This window comes from Barbus barbus (genome assembly GCF_936440315.1).
Source record: "Barbus barbus genome assembly, chromosome: 15".
Classification (NCBI taxonomy): domain Eukaryota; kingdom Metazoa; phylum Chordata; class Actinopteri; order Cypriniformes; family Cyprinidae; genus Barbus; species Barbus barbus.
The window spans coordinates 3,808,595-3,824,103 of record NC_136743.1 but is presented as its reverse complement, the minus strand read 5'-3'; the positions used below and the strand labels follow the sequence as shown (position 1 = coordinate 3,824,103).

The following is a 15,509-nucleotide window of genomic DNA, read 5'->3' as shown; positions in this document are numbered from 1 at the left end:
TGAAAAAATGGTGGCAGAATTTGAATTTTTGGATGAACTGTCCCTTTAATGCTTTCTCTATGCGTGCAGTGATCGATGTGTTCCTGTGTTTCAGCGCCCTCTGTCGGCCCAAATATAACAGTGCTGAAGATGAGCAGCAGTGGTGTTGTTCTGAAATGGGATCCTGTTCCTTTAGAGAAGCTTCACGGCTTCATCCAGAACTACACCGTACTGTACAGCATAAATGGCAAAGTCAAAAGTAAGATGCAAATATTTCTTTGCAAAATGTTGAAAAGCAATGCGGGCAAGTAGATGATGAAAGACACCTCTTGTTTGTGAAGGTGTGAAGGTAGACGCTCATGTTGAACAGATATCTCTCAGTGGACTGACGGAAGGAATCTATAACATCTGTGTAATGGCTCATACTGCAGTAGGGGGCGCCGCTGGGCCCTGTCAGATGGTTGTGGGTGAGAATGAGGCCATTTGGATTGATTTTTTTTTTTTTTAAACATTCTTGCCCTTATAAACACGGTGTTATCTTTAAACCTGTTTGTGTGTGTTCACAGGGCTTGAGGATGTACAAGTGATTCCCATACTGCTGTGTGCGCTTCTGCTGTGTTTTCTGATTCTAATCATCCCAGTATGCATGAGGGTGAGGTAAGACTGGTACAATCCATACTCATTAAAGTGGTTCTCTTTCAATGGATGCTGATTACTAATAGCATATTAAAACACTAATGCACATGAATTAATATAATTAATACACTAATGCAATTCACTACTGAATTGTCTATTTTGTATATTGTGCTATTTTGCATATTGTCCATTTTGTATATTTGTACATTATTTTTTTATTATCTGTGTCCTGTCCTGTTGCTGTCATTTTGTCGCACTGTGGAGCAACCGTCACTAAAACAGATTATGTGCAAACATACCTGGCAATAAAGCTAATTCTGATTCTGATGTTCTTTTATTTAAAAAAAAAAAAAAAAAAACTATTTCAGTATTTATTTAATATGACATCATACACTAACATGCAGTTTATTGTTGTGTTTTAGGATTAAACAGTGTCTGTGCCCGACTGTACCAGACCCTTCAAAAAGCAGCCTGTCATTCTGGTCTAATGCTAAACTGTGTCAGGTAAGATCAATTATAGTTCTATATTTATTCAGCTGTGTCAGTGAAATTCATTCAAACCCACATGCTGTTGGGTACCTCCTGTACATGCACCTCATTGCATCAATAATGCCGTTTTTGTGACTGAATTGTATCTATTGCTGCCAGCAGGGGGAGTTGTTATGTCTGGAAAGATAGTTTCTTCCAAATTAATATCTAAAGATGTTGCTTAAAGATGTATAAAGCCATAATGTTTGACAGTGGAGTCAGTTTATGGGTGTTTCTTTAACACTGGCACTTTTACATCCCAGGGTTTGATGCTTAAAATCAATCTTTTTAAAATTTTTATTTTATATATATATATTTTGTACTATATTGATTCTTTTGATATTTGATTTTATTGCATTATTTTTAATTATTTTATCAATTTAAAAAAAGATATGCTTCATATGGCATCATTAACACCACCACAAATAATTTTGCCCGTAATAAAGTTTTATTTAAAGTTAGTGTCAGAAAAGAGCATGCATGACATGAAATGTAGGACATGTGATGTATGGACACAAACAAAGATATCACTTGTGAAGATAATATTTTTATTTATAAAAATTTCTATAATATATGTATATATTTGCAAAATATGGATTAGCAGACTTTTTAATCCAAACTGATTTACATTACATTAATGCATTCATGGCAGTACACATTTGAGCAATTTAATGCTGCTGTTGTTGTTATTAATAATATTAATGAGGACAAAATATTATTATTATATATTGATATATATTGGCATAATAATATTATGCAAATATTATTAATAAAAATAAAGAACAAAATAATAAATACTACATAATAATAATAATAATAACACGAAGTAAAATCTTGTTCAATATCACTTGTGAAGATAATAATTTTATTTGTTAATATTTCTATAATATACAAAATATACATTAGCAGACATTTTTATCCAAACTGATTTACATTACAATAATGCATTCATGGCAGTATACATTAAGTATACACAGCAATTTAGAAATGTTGTTATCAATAATATTATTTAAAAATATTTTTATTAATATTTTAATCAGATAATTTTTATATCAAAATAAATACATCATAATAATTATAATTATTATTATATTTTTTATATATTGATATAAATTCACAACATTTTTGACCAAATTCTGCAGCCCTGTATACAAGCCATGCAAACCCAGTGTTTTTTAATCGCAATAACAATTTTTAAATAATAATAATAAATAATACAAAATAATAGTCATTTCATGAATTGTCATTTTATTCCATTTTATTTTGATTATTTTGTGTTGTGTGTGTGTGTACCAGTTTTATTCTGTTTTCTCTTCAATGTTCAACAGCATAAGCTACCATCCTTGCCCACCATGAACTCTATCATCTCTATGGGTCAAACTACAATCGGTCAGGATTATGGTGAGAAAGACTACATCCCTGTTCAGGTGTTCACCTACCACACTGATCCACAAGACAGCAATGAGACCGAAACCAAGACCTACAACAGCACTTCTGCTGTAACACACCAGGACTCCAAACTCACACCAGCTCAAGCTTTCCTCCACCAGAGCTACACCAAACCAGAACAAGTCACTCCCTCATCTGACGATCTCTTGTTTGAATCTCTCTTCACCTGCAAAAGTAATCAAGCAGATTTAGGTGGCTACATCCACATGTCCCTGAGCTACGCGCCGGTCGTTACAACCGTAGATGCATACAGGACTCTCGACCTGAATGAGTGTCCGCATTTCCTACAGGTTTTACCAGAAGACACCAGCACGTAGTTCACTGCAGCATAAACAACAAGTCTTGAATGAATGGGGTTTCACAACCCCACTCTCTCCAGCCCGCCGAAACATGAGCCCTCGTATCAACCACCATCTCTGTGTGCTTTCTGACTGACAGATATACACAGGCTTGTGCAGTAACGGGATAGTTGGAACGACATAAGGCTGGTACACAAAGCTCGATGCAATTAAAATCAGAAACTCGTCTATTCTGTAAACTGTGTCCTGTGTAGACAGCAGCAGTTGATCATAGTAGTTGCACTGGATTTACAATAGTTTCATGGACTGGTTCAAGAGATTGCATCCGATTGCTGTATTGCCCGACACTTGAAACTGAATTGTGAACTTTTTCCAAGCAGCCTTTTTATCTGAGCACCTCCTGTCAGATCTCGTCTAGATCAAGGACACCACATGAGGACCGCTAGTCGTTTCCACATGTGACACCTTTCTCACAAAACCATTCTGGTCTAGAGTCAAATGTGCATAAACCACTGATACCATTTGCCAGTTGAGTGGAAAATATGTGCCGGGTCGGAAAATTTGTTTTCGGAAACTTGGCCTATATTTGCTATTTCTGAGATCAAACAGTGCCATACTTGTGAAATAATATTGTTTTTCTAATTTGTTTATTAGCAAATGGTGCTTGAAAAATACAAGTATCCATATTAAGTTACTTTCATATTGTGATATTTGGTTTAATATGACTATTTTAATACATAATTAGTCATAATAATCCCTCCCATTTCTGTTGACACAATAAAGGACAGACCCGGACAGGGTAACACGTTCCCCTGGTTACATCATGGACACAGCTTGGAATTATACGGACCTGTTCAACTGAAAAACTGGATTTTTTTTTCATTAGTGAATATTTCTGATGTAGCACTGCTGTTTGCATTATACCTGCCGTCTCCTGCTTTCTGCTCTGTCCTTGTTTCCACTGTTGGCCTTTTTGGATATCAGACAAAATATTGTGTTAACTGGTTTTGTATATCAGACAAAACTCAATCCTAACTAGTTTTTAGGTGTCAGACAGAACTCAATTGTACCTGTTTTGGATATCAGACAGAACTCAATCCTAACTGGTTTTATCAGACAGAACTCAATCCTAACTGGTTTTAGTTATCAGACAGAGCTCAATCCTAACTGGTTTTATCAGACAGAACTCAATCCTAACTGGTTTTAGGTATCAGACAGAGCTCAATCCTAACTGGTTTTATCAGACAGAACTCAATCCTAACTGGTTTTAGGTATGAGACAGAGCTCAATCCTAACTTGTTTTATCAGACAGAACTCAATCCTAACTGGTTTTAGGTATCAGACAGAGCTCAATCCTAACTTGTTTTATCAGACAGAACTCAATCCTAACTGGTTTTAGGTATCAAACAGAACTCAATAACAACTGTTTTTGGACGGAACTCAATTTTAACTGGTTTTGGATATCAGACAGAACTGGTTTTAGGTATCAGACAGAATTTAATCACAACTGGTTTTAGATATCAGACAGAACTACAGATTCCAGACAAGACTGGAACCTTTCTAGAAATGTTAGATCCAGTCTTTTTACAAGATCCCATCAGAAGTCACATTTTGTCTGGTGAAACTACCACATTTGAGTTGTCAGCCTATAGCTATTTTACATACAAGCTATTTTAGTCTGTGAATCAGATGGACTGGAAAGCTGCGAAAAACAAAATAACCCACCTGATCTGAACTAAATATTGTTTCATTTCCAAATTAAAAGATTTGAGCAACGCCATTCCAAAATAATGTCAAAGGTTTATTTTTGTGAAGTGTATCTGAAGATAAATTCTGCGGAAAAGGAAAAGACGGTGAGAGGGACACTCTGCATCGGGAACATTTAGTTGGAAATGCTGTGGCTTCAGGCCAGAGTTCACCACCGCTGGACCATCTTTCCTGCGACTGGAATTCCTGATAAAGTCCCTCTTTGTTTGTACAGAGACAGGCCAGGGCAGTGTCTCACATACATCCGGCTCCAGAGAGTTGATCTTTGGCGACAGGAGTGCAGATCGGCCGTGTGCCAGACCTGGTGCAGCAATATTTATTGTGGATGATGTGCTATTGTTGACAGTAGATGGATATTCACACTGACCTGGCAGAACTGAGCGAACCGTTAGTACATAACATGCTCCTAGCATTCCACCATTCCATCAGGAATTTGTCAGCCTGTGAATATAGCTCAAAGAAGGAACAGATTGATGCTGAGAAACTCAAGGCTCTGTTCAGTATGTATATATTTGGATAAAGCACATTATTGTTATTTGTTTCATAAAGTCATCAGAAAATCACCTGGTGTTATTGTTATCACAAGTCACAAAGGTTAGAAATACAACGATATATATATATACTGTATATGTATATGTATATATATATATATATATGTGTGACCCTGGACCACAAAACCAGTCTTAAGTGTCAATTTTTCACGATTGAGATTTATACATCATCTGAAAACTGAATAAATAAGCTTTCCATTGATGTATGGTTTGTTAGCATCTGACAATATTTGAAGTTATGTATATTATCTTAGCAAGTTTTGATATATTTATGGTAAGAAATTTACAAACTATCTTCATGGAACATGATCTTTACTTAATATCTTAATGATTTTTGGCATAAAAGAAAAATCGATAATTTTGGCCCATACAATGTATTTTTGGCTATTGCTACAAATATCCCCCAGAGATTTCACCCTTAACTGTCACCGTCCCGTATACGGGACACCTAAATTTACTTCAATATATTACAATTAAATCCTAATCTAATCATGACAAACTATATATCGTTGGAAAGGTCCAAGACTCCTAAATTGATATTTTACCACTGTTTGTTGTAGGAGCAGTAATAGATTAATTTATGACAAGAGTGCACCTCAAAACATATACACCATAACAGGAGCTCTGACCTTTGAAAATTCTATTAGTTTTCCTATCACGTGTTAGTAATCATCATACAGTATCTCACAGAAGTAAGTACACCCCTCACATTTTTGTAAATATTTTATTATATCTTTTCACGTGACAACACTGAAGAAATGATACTTTGCTACAATGTAAAGTAGTGAGTGTACAGCTTGTATAACAGTGTAAATTTGCTGTTCCCTCAAAATAACTCAACACACAGCCATTAATGTCTAAACCGCTGGCCACAAAAGTGAGTACACCCCTAAGTGAAAATGTCCAAATTCACTACTTTACATTGTAGCAAAGTTTTTCCATAGAGAGAAATTGATCAGAAAAATGCATTAAAATAATGCAATGGGGTTTGGATGGTACCGGGGGCAGTTTGTGGTATAACGCCTAAACTAAATTTCTTTTATATCAACTTCAAATTTGGAACTTATTTAGACATATGGCTTTACTTTTATGCCAAATGTGGATTAAAACCTATTTTGTAAAATATTTTTTTCATATAAAATAGAATAAAAAATAGTTTTCTTTACAGTTTATTTAAACTTTTATAACTTTTTTTTTACTTTCAGTTTTTAAAATTATTTCGCTTCTGCAATAATCTGCTGATTGTCTATATATATCAAATTTGAAAGTAAACTGCATATCTTGCTATATATTTGAGAACATTTGTGCTTATATATAGGCTATACCCAAATTGCCAGCATATGTTGGACTTTGGTTATATTTACTGATATTTCTTGGGTGTGGTGATTGATCATAGGTGAATTTCCTTTGCACTTTGACTGCTCTGCAGTGAAGATGTTCTGTGCATTGGAGAAATGAATGTAAAAAGTCTATCTTTTGTGTACACATTTGTTAACTTTGGGTATTTCTGTATTTTACTTCCCTAATGTCAACAGAACAATAGCACAACCTGACAAAACATCCTTAGGGAGAAGGATAAAGGTTCATAAAAGGGCGTAATAATTTCAATATTTTTTTTTTTTTAAGAATTCTGTCCTTGATACTAAAATATCGGCGGATTACTGCTATAGCTGTTGTGTTAACTAGTGATGACAATAAAACACATTCACACAGTTTAGTGTTGACTGCATAATGAAATTAAAAGTCTGGATTATGTTATCAGGATAATGATGTTTTCAGAAATAAAAGATTGGGGCAAGTTGCATTTTAAATGCTTTATAGCCAATTGTTTTCTGTTGAAGCACTGTAGAATACTTTACATTTAGCCTATAATAACTTTTTGAGTAACAGTTTTCATTGTGACAACTTGCCCCCATCACAGTGTGTTAAATAAACTGCAATAGTTTGTTAGATTAGCTACAATTACTGTTATTACATATTATAAAATATATTGATTTAAAAAAAAAGAAAGAATATACAATTGTTTTACACAGAGTTACTTATAATTAAGTACGAGTTTTTTTTTTAATAACATAAATATGGCTATATTTATATAATTTAAAATGTATAAATTACTTTTACTTACTTTACTTTTGTCATTTAGCAGACGCTTTTGTCCAAAGCGACTTACAAATAAGAAAAAGTAACTAAAACTAAAAAGTTACAACTCTATAAATACTATCTACCCACATATTTAAGAAAATAAAGAAATTAAATAAAATTAACACATGCATATAACAACAACATTTCAATAATAAACATATCAATGAATAAATTAAATAAAAAGCTACTACTATCCCTTGCCGGTGTCCCTGCCCGGTGGAGTCGCACGGTAGAGTCGATGGTCTTTACACTCTTTGGTCTTCACACTAGGAGGGCTTCACACGACGACTGCCGCGACCGCTGCCGCGGTATAATAACCTTTATTATACCAAACCAACAAATGATCATTTCAATTCAGCTGGACCCACTTTCCTGTTTATCAACTACAAATGGCCAAGCAAGTGCACACACTGACAAGATACACGATACAGTACGAGACCAAACGCGATTTCAGCAACTCTCATCCTAGTAAACAAAATAAGCAAAAATATAACAAAATTATATAAAATATATAAATTATAACGGACATCAGATATAACAATTTACACTAGAAATATACAATACATTTACACTAGAAATATTATAACTATTGTCACATTTGTGTTTGCCTGTAACACAATTCTAGTCTAGTCTGAACGGGTTAATCTTGTTTTATATCTTCAACTCCTGTGTGTGTGTGTGTGTGTGTGTGTGAGTGAGTGTGTGTGAGTGTGAGAGAGAGAGAGAGAGAGAACACCGATAACGTCAGCAGTGGGCGTGTACCTGGGCGAGTAAAGTCGCTTCAAACTGTTCGTGGTTCAGTCTTCACTCTTCACGCGTTTCCTTCACTCGCGTTAAACTCCTCAGCGCGAGCGCGGACGCGTTACACCATCAGCGCACCTTACCGCAGGTGACACAGGACATCCGGAAGAACACGCGCGCTATCACACGAGTCACTTGAGTTTCAGTCAAGCCCAGAAGAGCCGAGCAGATCACAATCATGTCAGAGCTCAAGAAGAACAAGTTGTTTATTGTGCTGATGGATGTCTTGTGTGTGCTCGTGGGTAAGTCTGATCTTTTGTTACATCTGCATTTCTGCCTTATATGATCTCAGCAGATGATTGTGAAATCCATCCCGAGTTCATCAAAGTTCACCTGCCACCTTTCACTTTTAACTGTTGCTTTCCACTGGATACAAGCAGGTTAAACCTGGGGTAATGACTGTGACAGTGGTGATCACTGAAATAATGTAGTTTGAACCCGATATTAAATCAGAATAATTGGTTTTAGAAATTATTTGAAATATGTTCATACCATTTTCTAAAAAAAAAAAAAAAATTAAATGACAAATTAATAATTACTTTCAAAACCTTTGCAAATTCAAGATTCAAAATACTCTTTCTTTCTTTCTTTCTTTCTTTCTTTCTTTCTTTCTTTCTTTCTTTCTTTCCATAATATCTGGATAAAATGAAAACTGTCTCTCTAATGTACTCTTACTGACTGGAATATACAGAACATATGAGGTAAATATTGATTAAGATAATGCCTGAAGTGTTAAATTTCTGTCTAGTATAACATTCCATTCAAGTGTATCATAAGTGATAACTATATATTTGTCCCAAAACAACAAATGAAGAAATTGCAGAAACATACCAAAGATGTGACAGAGACTGGGTTGACATTAAATGCAAAGTATTCTGAATATTGTGTCTTTCACACTAATTTATATGATGGTTGCATCCTGAATAATACTGTGTGTGCGTGTGTGTGTGTGTGTGTGCGCGCGTGCGTGTGTACGTGTACCAAATGTCCTCACAAGTATAGTAAAACCTGAAATTTTTGACATTGTGGGGAAGGAGTTGGCCTAGGGGATAGAAAATATCATCTGGTCAGTATAAAAGTAATAGAAGTCTATGGAAAATCCCCACAATTCACAGAAACAAATGTGTGTGTGCGTGTGTGTGTGTGTGCGCGTGCATTGCAGTGCTGTGTTAATGCCATGGCATGTGAAAATAATAATCTACAGTGGAGTCCAAAATCTGAGAGCACTATTGAAAATGTGCATCCTTTTCTAACTTAATATATGATGATCATGATTTGAGATGTTCCAAAGAGCACACAGCTTCAGTGGAAGCAAGAACATCTGTGTGAGTAACATGATCAATGCCACTACTTCGCTTAACTGTTTAGTGACTTAGAAATACAGCAGAATCATTCAGTTTACATCAAAACTAGATTCTTTGTATGGCACTGACTCATCAATCAATAGATTTACCATCTGATAAAATCATTACACCATGGAGCTTTTCATAAGTTCAGAGCTTGTTTACACATGCAGTGTTTATTTGAAATGAATCAGTCTTGCAAAAGCACTGGCACTCTTTATTTTCATAATGATTAATTCAGATATAGAAATTATTATAACTCTGCACACGTTCTCCTCACTTTTTCACACTCTAATCTTTCAAATGGTCTCTATGCTTTGGTTTGAGCTGTTTGTTGTGAAGATTCTGTTTTATATTTCCCCACTGACTATTATTTGAGGCAGCACATAATAACACCTGTAATGTTACACTGGTGAAATGAAGCATGCAAGCATTATCTGGTGCACTCAGCTGTATCCTCTGAAGCATAAATCATCACAGCAACAATGGTGACCTTTAGGAGTGCCTCCATCAATACATGGTTATAGCTGAAGAGAACAATGCCTTCTACATACTGCAGCTCATATATGCTCCAGTTCATATGTGCGGTTGGTCCAGATGACTCCGCAGAGAGTGAGTAACATTTATAAATCAGCTTCAGGTTCACTTAGCGTGAGTCAGATTTACATCCGAGAAGTGTTCATTACTGCTGCTGACGCTGCAAACTCTCTCTCGGATGAGGACCGATGAGTCTCAAAATCTTGATATCAATGCCAGGATTGATGTGTTGGGATCTGTTTTCAGTTAAAGCAATAGTTCACGCGAAAATTGTGATTCTGTCGTTTCAAAAATAACAATAGAAGCACTGTAAATTTAGCCGTGTGATTCGTGTGCAAGAATCCTTATGATAGATTTAAATGGCAGATGGTTAGATTTTCAGTCTGTTCCTCACACAAAGCAAACAAAATGATTCAAAAGTGTTGTGTTTGATTTGTATGAACTACAAAGTGCAAAAGTGCCTGTTCACTTTTCAGGCACCTCGGTTCTGGAAGTATTTTTGCCAACCTTTTCAACTGGGATTTAAAAAAAACAAAAACTTCACAAAAAGAGTTATAAGCACCAAACTAAGCAGCTACAAGGTGAATCACAATCACATTGCAAAAACAAAGCAGAAAAATTGAAATTTGGACAAAAAGACAAAAGGTACAAGACTATAGCTTTAACAAGGGTTAAGAACTACAATGCAGCACTGCTAGTGGGAAAGGGAAAGGGAAGTGGTGTGTGGCCAAGTATAGTGACCCATACTCGGAATTTGTGCTCTGCATTTAACCCATCCAAGTACATACACGCAGTAGTGAACATACACCCGGAGCAGTGGGCAGCAAATGCTGCGGCACCTGGGGAGCAGTTGGGGGTTCGGTGCCTTTCTCAAGGGTCTCACCTCAGTCGTGGTATTGAGCGAATGTTGGTTATTCACTCCCCCCACCTACAATCCCTGCCGGACCTGAGACCTGAGACTTGAACCTGAGACTTGAACCCATGACCTTCGGGTTACAAGTCCAACTCTCTATGGCAGTCGACTGCCCCATTATAAGTATATTGACATATAATGATATAGAAAAATCTAAAACAATTGATTTAAAGGGATAGTTCACATGTATAGAAACAATTTAGTTTGTAGGGTAGGGTGGTGATGGTGCAGTGGATAAGACACATGCCTTTGGTGTGAGAGACCCGGGTTCGAATCCACTGTGAGACACCAATGTGTCCCTGAGCAAGACACTTAACCCCTAGTTGCTCCAGAGGCGTGCGACCTCTGACATATATAGCTATTGTAAGTCGCTTTGGATAAAAGCGTCAGCTAAATGAATAATGTAATGTTTATTCCAAAATGTGCATATATATATGAAAATATCCAAGTAGTTGAGAGCACGATTTCAGGCAGTAAAGATTTATTTTGGTGTGATTTTCCTCATTGAGGCACTTTGATTACTGGATTTTTAAAACTTTTTTTTACTTTATTTTATATATATATATATATATATATATAAAATTCAGTAAATTTTTGTTTTAAAACAACTAAAGGCAAATGTCTGTATAGAGAGCAGAGATTGACTGTGTGAATGACATTTCCTGGCAGTGTGGGTGTGGCCTACAGGTAAAGCCCACCTGTGCCTTTCAGCGGGAAGACAGTGCACTGACAGGAAAGACAAACTCAAACAATGTGGGCCATGTAATGAATCCCATGCTTGTGATTGTCTGTGCGTTCTTGCTGTTCTGTTTGCATCTGTAAATGTGCTGTGATGCTGCGTGTCAAGGCTTGCTGTAGAATCAGGTCTGTGCAAGTTCAGCTTCAGCAAAGTCTCACGCTATTCTCTGCTGTCAACACTGGAGAGGGACTGCTCTCAAATCATCCCCATTTAAGTGTCTGTCCAGACGAAGGCAAATATTTGTGCATGTGTCTGGTTATCCGGACTGGCTGATGGGGCAGAAGGGGAGAAATAGTCTGCAGTTTAGTGCAAGAACCCCTCATATACTTAGATTGAAATAATTAAGGTAATTAAGACAGTTGTTATATTGGTATTGTAATTTCATAGAACTGTAAGATATTTTTTTTTAAATAATTAAAAATAAAATGTATCATTTTTACAGTGAAATGGTACAATAGTAATATTTGTTTTATTATTTCATATGATAATTATTATAATATTATTATTATTATTTTCATTAGTATTATAAATACTACAAGAAATATTAAAACAAAAAAGTTAACATTGATATGTAATCACAACTTTTGGGGCTAAATTGTGCCTAAATCCCCAAATCCCAATGCATCATATATCTGAGCCAAATCTAGATATTTGAGGTTGGACTGTTCAATTGCTGATAATTGCTCAAATTAGAAGGTAGTTGGAACTTTCTCCCTTTAGATTGCCTACATTATCATTTGAAAATATATTGTTCATTTTTGGGCGCAAAAATTGATTTGTAGCCCGTTTCAGGTGCTTATATTCCATGGTTATGGTTCAGGCTTTGGCTTTGCTAGACCAGTTCACGGCTCGGTGGTAGGCCTTTGTGGGATTTGGTTTTGGAAAATCTGCAGCGTTCTGATTGGCAGGTTGCATTGTTTGTGACATTTGAGCAAATCCTTATGTCCACACCCCTCAGAACTTCACACAGACACATCAGTGGCTGTAGAAATGTTTCAAAGCTCTTCATACTGAAACTAGAAGATAAAATATTGGATTTCAAATGCTGAATATTCTAAAACTAAAGCCTCACTCTTAAAAAATAAAGGGGGTTTTGACTGCAGTGTAATAGAAAAATCATTTTTAGTTCTTCAAAGAACATTTCAGTGAACAATTCTTAGAAACAAATGCCATTTTAATCCATCCAAAGAACATTTTTCCACTATAAGGGACCCTTTTCTGGAATGGAAAGATTCCATGAAATCTCAAACCATCTATGCCAGGGAGAAAAAAAAAAAAAAAAATATATATATATATATATATATATATATATATATATATATATATATATATATATATATATATATATATATATATATTTTTTTTTTTTTTTTTTTAGGAGGTGTACAGGGATCCGTGGCAGTGAAGCTTCATCTCTGTGGCTCAATTTCCTCTTCCCTTTGATGCATCAGCAGTTCATGTTTGTGCTTGGCTTATAAAGTCCTTCTCAGGATGCAGAGGTTGAGTCTCTGCTGTTGCCTTTTCCGCTTCTTATGTCCCATGATTCCCTCTGGCTTATTGGAAATGTTCCATCTTCTTTAAATATGTATAGAATTTACAAACATCCAAGCCTCCTTGAAGAATGCTAATTACAGGATTTCCTCCAACTATCTGGACTATAGTGTTTAATAAGAAGAAAATTTATGGAATGTCATCATTTATTCCCCCTCATGTCGTTCCAAATCTGTGTGACTTTCTTCTGTGGAGCACAAAAGATGTTTTGAAGAACGCTGCGATCCAAAAAACATTTAAATGTTTTCGAAATATCTTCTATGTTCTGCTGAGGGAAAGAAGGTCTAGAGGTTTGGAATGACTTGAGAATAAATAATGACTGAATTTTCACTTTTGGTCCCTTTAGTGCTTTGAAAAAAAATCCTCTGATGCTTCAGATGTGACCTAGACCTGAGAAAGTTAGCGCTCCTCCAAAACTCTTTTGTTTGCCTCAGATACACCCTGTGAATATCTTTTAGAAAGGTCTGTTTGTGATAGTCCAGTACAAGTTGTCATTGGCATATTGAATCAAATATTTAGCTTTATTTTACACTGATGAGGCTGAGAAGTGAAGACAAGCTTTTAACATAGGATTTGGAGTGTTTTGTTCTCTTCTTCTCTGAATTAGTTTGGGACATCCTGGCCAGATAACATCAGAAAACATGCCAAACTGATTTAACCCAAATCCTCTGATTTTCAAAGAAGCTGTTGTGCTAAGTGCTTAGAGGCTCCTATTTAATTCTAATCAGATGTTTTCCTTCCTTTTCTTTTAAGCCATGCTTCAATTTCCCAACCCTGCATCTATGCAAATCTGTCACATCGGGGAAATATTCTTCACAGATGCCCGTATTTCCACATTTAAATGTTCAAGCAATTATGTTTGTGGGTGCAAATGACCGACAAAAGATCAAATAATAGGACACACTGGAAGCACTCTGGTTTTTCATGTCATGCAGCTCATTTGCAGTGGCTCCATTCCACATTTTGCAGACTATAGTATCTATACTATATTAAGTATGCAAAATTAGGATTCCCAAATCATAGTATGTTAAAAATAGCATGTCAAAGGTGCACAGATGGTGAATGATGTCCATATTTTTGAAGTGTGCACCCATACATGCTTTTTGCAAACTTTTTTTTGTTTTCTTTTCACTGAATCATTTGCAGTAAGATCAGGAACAGGTGTTAAGGAAGCAAACAGTCATTTCTGAATTCATGTTGATTTAACGCATTTGAAAAATACAAGGCCTCGAAGCTCAAACGTTTGGGATTGGTAACTTTATTTTTTTTATGTTTTTTTCTCTAATGCTTAACAAGGCAGCATTTATTTGATGAAAATACAGTAATAACATTAATTTTATTAAATATTTTCTATTTGAATATATTTATTCCTGTGATCAGAGCTGTATTTTCAGCATCATTACTCCAGTCTTCAGTGTCACATGATGCTTCAGAAATCATAATAATATGCTGATTTCCTGCTCAAGAAACATTTCTGATTAGTATCAATTTTGAAAACATTTGCGCTGCTTCATAATTTTGTGGAAATCATGATAAATCTTTTTTTTTTTTAGGATTCTTTGATGAATATAAGGTTCAATAAAACAGCATTTATTTCAAATTGAAATCTTTTGAAATATATTATGTTTTTACTATCACTTTTGACATCACAGTGCATCAATATGCATTTTTATGGAATAATAGCTTAAACCCAGTAAAAGTTAAGTGAATTTGAAAGTAATGAATTTAGTAGTTTAGTTTAGATGTGAACTTGCCAACAAAGCTAATGTAAACCGTTCACAACAAAGGGGTTTGTGATCTCAAGATGTGGTCATATGTCTCAAATACTACAAACTTCCTGCTAAAAGAACTGATTAAACCAGCTTAAACTGGTTTACAAGTATTACTTGGTTTCCTACCCTGGCCAAACTGATGTTTAGCTTGTCAGCCAACTTGTTTCTATAAGGCTGACAAGTGGCCAAAACCCTTTTAAAACTAGTCAACCAGACCAGACAGACCAGCTTATGCTGACGTCACAGAAGTTAATACTTGAATGTGTAGTATAGAATATATATGCAGGCTGTGTTTAAGGGTTAAAAGAGTGTGTGTGTGTGTGTGTGTGTGTGTGTCCTGTTTAGTAGACTGAAGAGTGAATGAATCAGATAATCAGGTCTGTCTTCACTCTGCTGAACATTCAGAATGCATGAAACAAAACCACAGACCACATGACAGACCGAACGAGGGATCAGAAGAGAGCAGGGGAGATGTGGGTGGTGATATTTGGAGATGAGGGTA

General features: G+C 35.6%; 2 protein-coding genes across 3 annotated transcripts in view; both read left to right on the top strand.

Annotated features, from left to right (window-relative positions):
- LOC306880803 (interleukin-6 receptor subunit beta-like) overlaps nt 1-5,214 on the top strand; it is a 29,428-nt gene extending 24,214 nt beyond the window's left edge. For both annotated transcript variants that reach the window (XM_079434571.1, XM_079434572.1), the window contains exons 10-14: nt 95-238; nt 321-446; nt 546-636; nt 1,038-1,119; nt 2,472-5,214. In XM_079434571.1, the coding sequence (XP_079290697.1) occupies nt 95-238; nt 321-446; nt 546-636; nt 1,038-1,119; nt 2,472-2,909 (881 nt within the window). In that variant the 3' untranslated portion in view covers nt 2,910-5,214. The remainder of the gene's footprint in view (nt 1-94; nt 239-320; nt 447-545; nt 637-1,037; nt 1,120-2,471) is intronic.
- Nucleotides 5,215-8,107: 2,893 nt separating this feature from the next.
- LOC306881793 (phospholipid phosphatase 2-like) overlaps nt 8,108-15,509 on the top strand; it is a 46,782-nt gene continuing 39,380 nt past the window's right edge. The window contains exon 1 of the mRNA XM_079436070.1: nt 8,108-8,394. Within this exon, the coding sequence (XP_079292196.1) occupies nt 8,331-8,394 (64 nt within the window). The 5' untranslated portion in view covers nt 8,108-8,330. The remainder of the gene's footprint in view (nt 8,395-15,509) is intronic.